Source organism: Hypanus sabinus, chromosome 4 (assembly GCF_030144855.1).
Source record: "Hypanus sabinus isolate sHypSab1 chromosome 4, sHypSab1.hap1, whole genome shotgun sequence".
NCBI classification, from domain to species: Eukaryota; Metazoa; Chordata; class Chondrichthyes; order Myliobatiformes; family Dasyatidae; genus Hypanus; species Hypanus sabinus.
Genome location: NC_082709.1, coordinates 51627510 through 51640335, shown reverse-complemented (window position 1 = coordinate 51640335; position 12826 = coordinate 51627510). Strand labels below are relative to the sequence as shown.

The 12826-nt window shown below is 38.1% G+C and overlaps 1 protein-coding gene across 5 annotated transcripts; it reads left to right on the top strand.

Annotated features, from left to right (window-relative positions):
- Positions 1-3106: 3106 nt before the first annotated feature.
- ackr3a (atypical chemokine receptor 3a) lies at positions 3107-12242 on the top strand. 5 transcript variants are annotated; one of them, XM_059967070.1, is made up of 5 exons: positions 3107-3296; positions 4707-4889; positions 5236-5290; positions 7065-7188; positions 9155-12242. In XM_059967070.1, exon 5 carries the CDS (start codon positions 9181-9183, stop codon positions 10273-10275), a length of 1095 nt encoding a protein of 364 aa, XP_059823053.1. In that variant the 5' UTR covers positions 3107-3296; positions 4707-4889; positions 5236-5290; positions 7065-7188; positions 9155-9180; the 3' UTR covers positions 10276-12242. The 5 variants fall into 5 exon arrangements, with proteins under 5 accessions (XP_059823053.1, XP_059823054.1, XP_059823051.1 ...); XM_059967071.1 differs by lacking the exon at positions 3107-3296 and adding an exon at positions 3401-4459 and having other exon boundaries at positions 4715-4889; XM_059967068.1 differs by lacking the exon at positions 3107-3296 and having other exon boundaries at positions 3401-4889.
- The last annotated feature ends 584 nt before the right edge of the window (positions 12243-12826 follow it).

Below are 12826 nucleotides of genomic sequence, written 5' to 3'. Positions count from 1 at the left end.
TAATCAGCTACTGCAAATCGTCCCTAGTGTGTAAATAAGTGGTAGCATCTGGGGGTGGGTGTAGTGGTGAGGATAAATAATGGGATTCATATACAATGGTCATGGGCCAAAGGACCAGGTTCTGTGATATGGGGCCAATTTCCCCAATGAAACTGTGGAAAAGTTTCAGCAAGATGAGCTAATAATCTAAGAGCACTGAAACAGGACTTTTGACACACTGAATCCATGCCACAGTCAAGGACCAAGTTCTCTCTGCATTCAAATATGATTAAATTCTATCACTCACCTACATACTGGAAGCAATCACAGTGATCTAGTAATTACAGTGGCCTGTGAACCTGCAAACAGGAATCCAGAGCACCCAGAAAAAATGCATTCAGTCACAGGGAAAACATGCAAACTGCATCAGAGGCTGGACTTGAACTTGTATTGCTAGAGCTTTAAGACAGCAGCTCTACTAGTTTTGTCACTATGCTGCTGTCCTGGTTATGGAAAGAATAGTGACCACTGTTGGTCAGTAGGTTGTGGATATATAGTTGGCAATACCTGTGCAAAAGTTATATTTAAACAGGCAAACAATCAGCAATATTGTTTATGCAACAGAGGCCTATCTTAAATGCCTAACAGACCATTTCTGGCTCCAATGTCTCAAAACTGGATCCACTTGCATCTGATTTTACATTAAAAAATGTGCGTGTAAGAATGACCTTGTGCATGTTTCATACAGTTTACAAGTATGCCCAGTGTATCACCACTTCCTCAACATCAACAGGACAAAGAGGTGGGTTATAGACTTTACACTACTCTCACAGCAATGGAAACTGCAAGCAGTTTCAAGCTCCTGGGAGTGCACATCTCGCACAACTTCTCATGGTATCAGAACACATTCTACACAATCAGGAAAGCTCACCAAAACCTCTACTTTCTTAGGAGGCCGAAGAGAGCTGGATTAATCATATCGATAGCAATGTCATTCTATAGAAGTGCTGTAGAGAGCATCCAGGCATGTTGCATCACTGCATAGTATGGAAAATGCACTACGGTGGACAGGAAGACTATACAATGTGTAATCAAAAATATGCAACGCATCACTGGCATCATCATTCTCACCATCAAGGACATATATACAGAAAGGTGTCTGAAAAAGGCCAATAACATCATCAAGGATTCCACCCACCCTGCTCATGGACTGTCTGTCCCACTCCCATCGGGGAGGAGGCTATGTAGCATCCATGCCCAAACCACAAGACTCAAAAACAGTTACCATCCCCAAGCAGTAAGGCTGAACAACACCTCCACCCACTAACTCACCCCTGCAGACTCGTAAACGCCACTACTTTATCATTTCCTGTCAGAGTCACCTTAGGTACAGACAGTCCTGTGCTTAGCATCACCTTAGGGACATACAATTAATGTGTGTAAGTTATGCCTTTGTATTTATTGTGTTTTTTTTTAATTGTTATGTTCTTTATCTTTTTGTGTTGCCTTAGATCTGGAGTAAATTATTTTGTTCTCCTTTACACAAGTATACTGGAATTGACATTAAACATCTTGATTGTGATCTCTTGATTTTGGTCTTCTTCAGGCCCACTGATATGGTTAACTCTTAGCTGTGCCAGTTGAAAAGAATTAGGAATAAGCAATAATGCAGTAACTGCCAGCCACAGGGAGGAAAACATCAGCAAGGTTTCTTCAAATAAGACTTCCACACATATGACTTCTAAAACCCAAAGAGAAAAGGGCAGCAAAATCCTCACCCTCTATATCACACTAGCCTGGAGCTATATTGTTAGTTTTTAATTATTTTAATCAACCCCTGAACAACAAATTTTCATTGTATTCAGGGATTGAAGTTCCCTGCAGGCAGGAGATATGAGCGATGGTGAACCTTGCCAGTCAGCAAGTCTGGAGCTTAATGCCTTGTCATTGGCCAGTCCAGGTTCTCATTTATCGTCATGGCAGGTCTTGGGGTCGATACCGAAGACTGAAGCCTGAAGGTCAGACATCTGCATGAGTCTGGGTCTGCAGGTCTCTGTAGCTCCAGGAAGTCAAAGCCCTGTGTCTGCAAATCCATGAGTTTGCTGGAAACCAGAGACAGCTTGTCCTGGAGATGGAGGACTGTGTGTGTGCACGGTGGGTGGGTGGATAGGTGGTAGAGAGGAATGGGCTTGTTTTATGTTGTTGGTTTGTTGCTTGTTGTATTCCGTGCTGCTCTGCTCAGTAATATGGTCATGCTATGCTGGCAACAATTGCGGGATTCCCCAGCACATCCCTAGGTGTGTTGGTTGTTAACACAAATGACATATTTCACTGTATGTTTTGATGTACATGTGATAAATAAATAAATGTTTCTGAAAATTAATCTGAATAAATGAATTTCAATCATGAAATCCTGGAAAACCTCTCCCCAAAAACCACTGGGAAAACAGCTTTAGCATACACACAGTAATTCAAGATGTCTCAACACAACTTGTTTGAAAACAACTAAGAAACTAAGAATGCATTCAGAGATGCTCGCACTCTATATATGAATTGAAAGAACATTAGCCAGAATGCAAAGAAATAAAAACACCAAGAATCCTGGATATGAACAGGTCTGGAGACATCTGTGAGAGAGTTAATTTTCAGCTTGAAACCATTTCATCCGAATCAGGATCCTGTTAAAAGATCATTGGTCTGAAACATTAATTCTGCTCCTCTCTTCACTGACGCTGCCAGATTTGAAAGATATTTCAATTATTTTCAACTTTTATTCAGACTTAGATAAAATACCCTTCTGTTTGTGGTACATATCTAGTACCCCACGTTCTAATTAGTTATATTATCCAAAGAGTAGCCTTCCATTCGTGAGATTATCCAGTTTAGACCCTTCTATTATCCATTGAAATCTAATTAACTATTCCAATTCATTTGATTAGTAACAGTTCAATTATCATTTCTTGGCTAAACCAAGATGAGAAGCACGATTTTCATGCAGAGAAAGTGACCTCTGATTGGGGTGAACAATACGTCAAGCATTTATTCAGCCGGGTCTTGATGGTGATACAAGCAGCTGATTTGTTATCTCTATACCACATTCCTAACAGTAACTTTCTAAGTATCTGTATCCAATGTAACAAACACGCTAGATCTGGAGAACTCATGCAGAGCTTTGACCTGAAACATCAACATTTCTTTTCCTCGCATTGATGCTACTCAACACACTGAGTTTCTCCGGCAGACTGTTGCTCCAGCTTCCAACATCTTCATTCTCTTGTGTCCCAGTCTATTCTCATGTGCTCTATTGCACAAACCAGGTAAAAATGCATTTGCTTTCATGTGTTATTATCACTTTTGTTTAACACATTAGCTGCTGCAGCCAGTAGAGTTGCTGTCATATCACTACAGCAACCGAGTCTCAGTCCTGAGTTCTATTCTGTCTTTGTGGAATTTATCCATTCTCTCTGAAATCAGATGGATTTCTTACAGATATTCCAGTTTCCTCGCACGTCCCAAAGACCTGCTGTTTGATAAGATAATTGGCCACACTAAATTGTCCCTTGGTGTGGAGGTGACTGGTAGAATCTGGAGGAAAGCTAATGGAATATGTGGGGAAATAAAATGGGATTCCTGTGGGATTATTGTAAGTGTCTAACGCAAATTTGATGATCTGAAGACCCTGTTACCTTACATATTACAATATCGAAATATAATTACAGAATCCATTTGACTCTAGGACTATGCTTCTATAATGTAATATGTAATTTAACTTAACCCAGTACTTTTGTCATCTTGACAAGTCTTTCTAAATTTATGACACTAATTAAAACTTTTCAGAGATGATGATATGAATCTGAGGGCAACTTCAGAGCAAAAGGTTCTTGAATTGAGGCTGAGAAACGGTCCCGCCTTTAATTGATAACCATAGGAAAATGTTACATCGTTCACCACCTACTAAAAAAACTGGAAAGTTCGGAATAGATTGAAACCAAAGGCTTGGAGAATGTTGTTCCTCTACCTCTGAATACCTGTTGTTCCTGTGTCCCCTTTGCTAACGACACCAGCAAAAAAAATCACTTAAAAAAGCAGATCAGTAAGTCTTAATTGTACCTGACTTGGAACCCCAGGATAGTCCCACATGCTAGCATACTAGTTAATGAATCAAGGTTCCTGTCCCTCTGCAGTCCAGCTTGAAATCCCAGAAAAGGCTGTTTAGAGTTTTGGAAGCTGCCCCAGTCTCCTCCTGCATCGCACTAATGGGGATAAATGAGCAAAGGCTGATTTATAGAGTCTGAGATATATATATATTTGATATATCCTAGTTATGTCAGGGTCCAGTAGAATTGCCACAGACCATTAATTTACCATAAATCCTTTCCATTTGGTGATATTGTCCAGTCATCCTTTAGATTTCTGTGTAGTTATTCTGCTTAAAATCTTCTGGATTTTGGTATGGGATATGAAGTGAGATTTCTGTGCTGTGAGTATGTGCATGACAAAGCCTACTCAATTAAACAATTATCAACAGAATTCAACTTCGAGTTTTATGCGAGTGTGTCTTCATATACTTATGAGGAACATATGTTACTTTATGTACATTTTATAGCATTTGAAAAATATATATTACTGTCGGCGAAATATTAATGGAATCGTGTGAATGTCTTTAACTGCAGTTTTGTCAAAAAAAAGTAAGTTTCGGGAATTGTTTTTGCTTTCACAATACTGAGAATTTCAGATACTGCACACAACTTTACATGTTCGAGCAATATGAAGACCTGCCTACTAGCCTGTGTGCCGGACTAATCGCTGATCTCCATTTGGAGCAGTCTTCCTTTAACACAAGAGGAAATATGCGCCGCAGCTCAACAGCCTTTCAGTACAGCCACAAGAGCAAGAGGAGCAGATTGCTGGTAACGTGCGCAGCTTTTATTACTTTTGTGTGACTGAAGTTACGATTATCACGTTTACTAAGAGTTTGAACATCTAACTTCTAAAGTGAGTGTAAACATTCAGATAGGTGGGACCACACTCTTTTTTAACGGAGTAAGCAGGCTTAATTACCTAACAGTGTTTACCAGTGTTATGAGAGGACTGAATAGCTGATTGCGTTCCCGCAGATAGTTTACATTAAACTCCTCTGAGAAATTTTTTATCTACGCGCTGCATATTAACCAGCGAATGAGTGAATGCAAGGCTTATTTTCTTTTCCTCTGATCTGTGACTCATTGTTAGCATGGTTGTTTATTTTAATCAAAGGACCCTTTTTTCGTGTGTGGATCTTGAAAGTCGTGTCAGCAAACTAATCAAATGGGTAAGTTTTCATGGTATTTAAAAGGTACTTCAAACATGTACTAGTTTCTGCTAAATTTCCCTGCTGCCAGAGTAGAGTCAGTGAATTGTAATCCCCTAGATCTTATGTTTTAACGATGTATAAATTAGGTCAATATTAAACACGGATAAAAGAGATTTAACTTTGAATGGATTTACGTATTTCAGTTATGAAAGTAAGTGCTTATAAAATTTGTTGCAAAAAGGCTTAACCAAGAGCCAAATGTCTCATAAAAATTTAAATAATAGGTCATTTTACTCAGGTCAGATTTACTCAGTCAAATACTTTCAAACCAGCTGCAGCCCAATCTTTAACTCTCGCTGCTCTCAAGGTGCTGACATGCCGGACTGTAAATCCATAGGCAGTACAGTATCTGGTCTGTTGGTCTCTCAATCTCTCAAGCCTGCGCTTCATGTCAAAGACTTGTTGCTGAATATTGGCAGGTCCTTTAAACACGGGTGGAGCCAGGCAAAAGGGCAATTACAAATGACTGTTTTTAGTTAAATCTCTGAGCTGCGTGCATGATACCACGATATTAGCATATATTTTCAAGCAAGAATTTTTGGGTTTCGATCAGGAGCGGGATCCTGGCAGATTTGCTTCCCTCCACTCCCTCCCTGATTCAGGACACATAGCATTTCTGACACTAAGATCAACTAAAAGGGGTTTTGAAACTCTATAGCCTCAAAGGGACTGAATTAGGGGCACAGAATTTACCAGTAAAGCCACTGGGGTGTTACTTCAGTTTCTGACATTGCAATGAATTGCACGAATTGTTCAGCAGAGAACAGATCATTCAGATCAACAGATCCATGCTGTATAAAAGCATTCCCATATACAGCCTTCTCACCCAATCAGCATGTTCCTTTCTCTGTCCCTTGCTTATCTAGCTGCTTCTACATGCTCAACACCTTTCTTGCCTCAGCAATTCCATATGATAGTGTGTTGTAAGTTTCTATCCTGTCTGGGTAAAGATGGCTTTCTTAAATGACCTAAAGAATTTGTTTGTAATTACATTATCTTTGTGGCTCTTTGTTTATATTTTTTCCCGCAAAATTGAATAAGATCTCAGAGCCACAACAGACTGCAGACACTGGAACGGAAAACAAACTGTTGGAGGAACTCTGCATGTCAGGCAGCATCTGAAGAGACAGACAGATGGTTGATGTTTTGGGCTGAGACCCTGCATCATGACTGATAATATAGTTGACACCTCCTCCTACATCTTTATATTAACTATCTCCCCTCTACCCTCCCAGCTGCCTGCCCTGCTGAGTTCCTCCAGTGTTTTTTTCCCCCGCTCTGAGTTAACACCTTGCTTCTTCCAGCAATGCTAAGCTCTTTACTATTTAGCCACCATAGACAAAGGTGCAGACTATCTTCTTAACACTTGTTTAGCAACTCAAGTGCAAACCATCACAGGCTAGCAGTGGCTAAGAAATCAAGCCCACTCCTACTTTATAAACTGAAAAATAAGCACATACTCCTTTTTGTGTAAAAAAAATATATGACTGCATTCTGTCCTGTGTTCACTTTCCCAATACACCCACAAGAGATAAACAAGATTCATCATGCTGCGCAACTGTTCATTTCAGAAATTTCAAGTTCAAGTTTGTGTTTGTAGTACTCTGTAGAAGAACTTTGCAGCAAGTTCCCATGGGTTCGTTTGATTGCTGGTTCTTTAATTTTCTTGTTAGCATCATAAATTTTAACATTGATTTTCAGTGATAATTTTTTTTTACATTTTACCTAATAGCTTTTTCACCTGAAGAGATCATCTCATATTACCATGCTGTGAGATAATACCTAATTTTATCAGCATTGTTTCCTGAGTGTGCGACTTGGATTTTATTTTTCCTCCCCAGAAAACTATTCCAGAAGTAAGTGGCATATTTATTCACATCATTCAGTTGCATGCATAAAGAAAGGCCAGCTGCCAGGATTGTGGTTTTATTAATGAAATTCCAGGCTCGTTTCTTTAGTCTTCTCTTATTTAGTTGTTTCTGTTGATGGAAAGTTGGACTTATTTGTCATTTTTATAAATGCTCAAGTAGTACATAAATAGCTGTTTAGTCTGTCAGTAAAGACTGTATTTCTGGTTTAAAATAATCAACCAGGGGAAATACTTTCCCCATAATTTTCCTACCTTGTCCCTTAAGAACCTTTTTAGCTTCAATAGAATCATCCTTTATTCTTCTAAATTACCTATTCAATGTCACATCATCCCATGAACTAGTCCTGTAAAATTTTACTGTTCTCGTTCCATGACAAGTATATGCATTTTTAAGCAAGGGGATCAAACCTACAATTTCATTTGTGATCTCACCCATGCCATATACAACATACAATTGTAATAAATGATATTTATTCCTGTACTGAAATCCTTCTGCAATAAAGGTCAGCATAACATTACCATACCTAGGTGCCTGCTGTATCTGCAGTGGCATGTACAGGGACATCCAAGCCCCTTTGAACAACAATATTTCTCAATCTCTGACCATCTGAAAAAAAATGTTACTTTTCTGATTTTTTGCTGAAGTGATTTGCCTCATTTTTTTCACTTTGCATTCCAATTCTCATTCAGTGTGTGTAAGACCTCTTGAAGCCTGTTTTTCTCATCACTACTCAATTATCCACATAGATTTTTTTTTGTCACTGACAAATTAGAAAATATTATGCAGGTGCCCACAGCCATATTATTAATATATCTGTGAAGAGAACTGATTCCTGCCAACTTGAAGAGAACCCATGCATTTCTACTTTTTTGTTTTTGCTTGTTAACTGGTTCTCAGTAAATGATAGTATTTTCCTCCTCAATCCATGTGCCTTATCCTTGTTTAGCAACCTCTTCTGTGTAACCTTGTTTAGCAACCTCCTCTGCATAACCTTATTTAAGCTCTTCTGGAAATCCAAATATATCACATTCTCTGGTTTCCTCTCATCTATTCTACTAGTTACATGTGCACAGAATTTCATTAAATTATGAAATATGATTGTCATTTCATATATCTATGTTGACTCTGCTTATTCATTATTTTTTAAGTGTTTTAGCATCACATCCTTTATTATGGATCCCAGTATTTTCCCAACTACAGCTTGTAGATTTTCTGGTTTCTACCACCATCCTTTCTAAAATAAAGGCATCGCATTACTGCTCAGCACTATCCAGGAAACATTCCAGAGTTCAGAAGCGGGAGCACAGCCAGAATCAAAGATGTCAGTGAACAACTGCAGAGCATCTTGAAAAGAAATAGTGAAGAGCCAGAAGTTGTATTCCGCATTGATAGCAGCAATATAGATATGATATTCCGCCATCAGATTGTAGGGAGATAGAAAAGTGGTTTGAAAGCAGCACTTTGAAGGTATTAATTTCATGATTACTTCCAGTTCTATGTGCTGCCACATTGAGGTAGGCATATCAAAGAAATGAGTGAGTGCCTAGAATGATGGTGTAGGAGGCAGGACATCAACTTGTGTACCCTAATGGTCAAAGACCATGCCAACCAATTTGCTCAGCTGCTGTGGCAAATCCGATAAATCCAAAGATACTTTTCATCTTGAGTTTTAACAAATGCTCCAAAGTGGTTGAAGAGTATTGCATCAGCTCATTATCAGTTTAGTTAGTAGTGACTTTTGTGAGTTAATGATAATTTAGTTGTTTCTTACTACTGCTGTAATTTTCATGACGCTTGCTGCAACCGTACCCCAAGCTGACTTTACCTCAGTGAAGAACAAAATGAGTTACTATATATTTGAAGAATCTTGCTATTTCACTTATAAAAGCAATAGAAGTTAGTTCCATGATTTGAAAAGATTAAATCTGTAGATTTCTCTTTATTTTTACAGTATTCCATCCTTGATATTTGATTGTCATGGCTGCCACTGACTTGTCATCTTTCTACGATTTCATCGATGAGCAGAGTATTCTGGCAACAAATGAAACCTGGATCGCTTGTATAAATGACACCGATTGTTGGACCTGGGAAATTAATCACTGTTTTCAAAGCATCAACAAGAGTGCTGTACTGTATACAATATCATTCTTTTACTTCCTGATTTTTATCATCGGTTTAGTGGCCAACTTTATTGTCGTATATATGAATGTGAAAGTGAATCAATCCAGACACGAAACACACTTCTACATCCTGAACCTGGCCATTGCAGACTTGTGTGTGGTTATCACTCTCCCTATATGGGTCACTTCCTTCATTCAACATGGTACATGGCCATTTGGAGAGTTCATGTGCAAATTTACTCACCTCATCTTCAGTGTCAACCTGTTTGGAAGTATCTTCTTTCTAACATGTATGAGTGTGGACAGGTATGTATCAGTGATGTGGTTCCAAGATTCTTTCGACCAAAAGAAAGTGTTGAACCGTAAGGTTATATGTGTGTTTGTCTGGATTTTTGCCTTACTAGTGTCAGTTCCAGATTTAATTTTCTTGAAAGTGAATAACAATATTCATGGTGAACCCATCTGTCATTTGTCTTATCCTGAGGACACCTATCGAGATTGGATGGCTGGGATGGAAATAACTTGCATCATTATAGGATTTCTTATCCCATTCCTCATTATTGCAGTTTTCTATTTCCTCTTGGCAACAGCCATCCCAATTGCAAATGACATGGAGAAGAAAAATAGCCGGAAGATAATATTTACCTATGTGATTGTTTTCCTTATCTGTTGGTTTCCTTACCACTCTATTCTGTTTCTTGATGTTTTGTGGTTCCTAAATGTTTTATCTTTCAGTTGTCAACTAGAAAAGTTCATATTTGTTTCTCTTCACATCACTCAGTGTCTGTCTCTGGTACATTGCTGTGCCAATCCCATACTCTACAGCTTCATTAACAAAAATTATAGGTACGATCTAATGAAAGCTTTCATTGTCAAATACTCTGTGAAATCTGGCATCATGAAACTCAAGGATACCACAGAGACAGAGTGTTGCATACTTGAGTGTTCCTAACGTCACCATTCGTTTTTAAACAGGCAATTCCTTCTCAAAGGCACAATTAGCTACTGTGTCAATTCTACTGATTGATTCATTTGTGCAATTTCTATTGTAACCTAAAAATACTTGAGATGCTAAATATTTCTGGGCACCATGAACAAATTTCTAATTGAGAGAGTTTACACTTGTAAGCATATACTTGTCAGGCCAGCCGGTGGCGTAGTGGCATGAGCAGTGAAGGCTCCCGAGTTCGAATCCAGCCGTCTCCAAAAAACCTGGGCACGGATGGGCTCCGCCAGGTTTCAGATGCCCAAGATATGCTGTACAATGAGCAATCACCAAAAAGATCAGTGCAAAAAGCTTGTCATGACAGCGCCCCGCCAAGTTAATGTCAGATTATATGGAGCCAATTAGCCTTCAAGTTCACATCTAAGCTACATGTATTGATAATATATACACAATCTTTATATATGTTTATGAATTATATTAAATACAGGATTACAATAATATAATATGCTGGTTCGAGGGCTCCAGGTAGTAGGGGAACCATCTCCTTCAGAGATGCAGAGATACATAGGTTATGAGTGTAGAATTATTTCTACTAAAAAAATCTTAACTATCTTTAATATTGCAATATTCATTTACAGCATGCTATCTTCTGCTGAAATTCCCTTTTATAACTTTTGAAAAAAAGATCATACATTTGTTTGCAAAAAATGTGGAAAGATGGTATATTCCTTTAAATGGTGAGAGATTGAAAGATGTTAGTTTTCAGAGAGAGCTTGGTGTCCTTGTACACACTCAGTCTAAGTTTGTCAGCATCAATTCCAAAGACAATCAGTAGCTTGGTATTTACTGTAAGAGTAAATATGTCTCACAGCCCTACAGATACAACAGCCTTCGAGATGGGCAGGGTAGAAGATGAGTGCTAGTCCCATGATTAAGCATATTTGATTAATGTCCTCTGGAAATCTGAAGAATGAAAGGTGATCTCATTGAAACATGCAAATTATTTTGAAGCTTGACACGATGATTTTCTTTTTCTTTGCCTGGATTTCAACAACCAGTGAGTGCATTCTCAAAATAACAAGTCAACCATTCAAAGCAAAGATTCTATGAAATTTCTTCCAGAGCTGATAGTAAAACTTCATAATTCCCCCCTAAAGGGTTTGTGGAAGCTCAGCAGTTTATGTTCAAGAGAGAGATGAACAGATTTTTTGAAATTCAGGCATCAAAGGCAAAGGGATTAGTGAAGAAAAGTGGTGTTGAGGTTAAAGATAGTCTACGATGTTACCGAATGGGACAGCAGACATGAAAGACTGAATAGCCTATTCTTTCCTGTTTTATACATTTATAGCATTTCAGTGCATCCTCAAAGTCCATAGGCTCAGAGTCAAGCCATATTGCCATATTATATCCTTTAAAGTTTGCATTTCTGCATTTTTATTTACTCCCACATTGGTCCAGAAATACTATTATGTTCAAATCCTTCTGTGTCATTGTACCTTCCTACCTTTGTAATCTCCTTTTGAGGCACCCTATTTGAATTGTTTCTCTTGTTGCTATTTGTGCATCCCTTATCATTTTGCACTGTTCATGGGGACCATGCCTTTAGTTATTAAAATGCAAACTCTGAAATTAGTCCTTAAACCTCTTTGCTTTCCTCTACTCCTTTCCAAACTTCTACAAATGTTTTCAGTCACTCATCTAATAATATTTCATTCCGAAAACTTGGCACTCAGCTTCTTTATAAGTCTCTATGATGTTTACCTACACTGAAATCAACTTATAAATGCAGTTTATGAATATAACTATAGGTATCTGTTGAATTCAATGCCTCCACCCTAATGGCTTTCTTCATAAGTTATTCAACATTTTGACTTTTGTTTGAAAATGATTTACCTTCTTACTCCAATATTATTTATTTAATTTATGTCATTGGTGTATGATTTCTTAAGCATAGAATAAAAGTTCCAAATGCATGTCATCAATTGATGAAAACTAAACAACATTCTGCTCCATACCTAGACTTTCTTGAAGTATCACGTCTAGTTAAGCAATAGGATTTGTATCTCCAATTCACAAGATTATAAGTTTTGAACTAATACTTAAGTGGAAATGAGACATCCAACTGAGGCCTTTCCTTTCTACGCAGGAAGGTTTGCATGACCCAATGACATTTTTCACAGTTTTCCCAAATGTAGCAGAGATAAACATGTCACAATTAAAGTGCCAGGTCATTGGCATTGTGTTAGCCACAATTGGTTGATTGTTGGTAAAGCAGATTATGTGATTACTGCCGCAATATTATTAGTGAGATCATTCTGTGCAACAAATGGGCTGTGATTTTCCTTTTATTACAGTTTAATTCCTGATGTATAAAATCGGCAGTTGTGACATTCCTTAGTGGGAAAGGCCTAGTTTCTGTTTAATGCTCTATAGTGTGAGACAGGATTAAAGATGGAAGTTAGCAGCTGTTTTGGTTACTATGCACATGAATCAGTCCATGGCCAACTTTCTGGATGTGCATATTACATATACACAATTCTTTCATTTGCTTTCATGA

What these genes read in the sequence shown, in the direction of transcription:
- ackr3a (XM_059967070.1), top strand. Translation starts at nt 9,181, where the DNA reads ATGGCTGCCACTGACTTGTCATCTTTCTACGATTTCATCGATGAGCAG.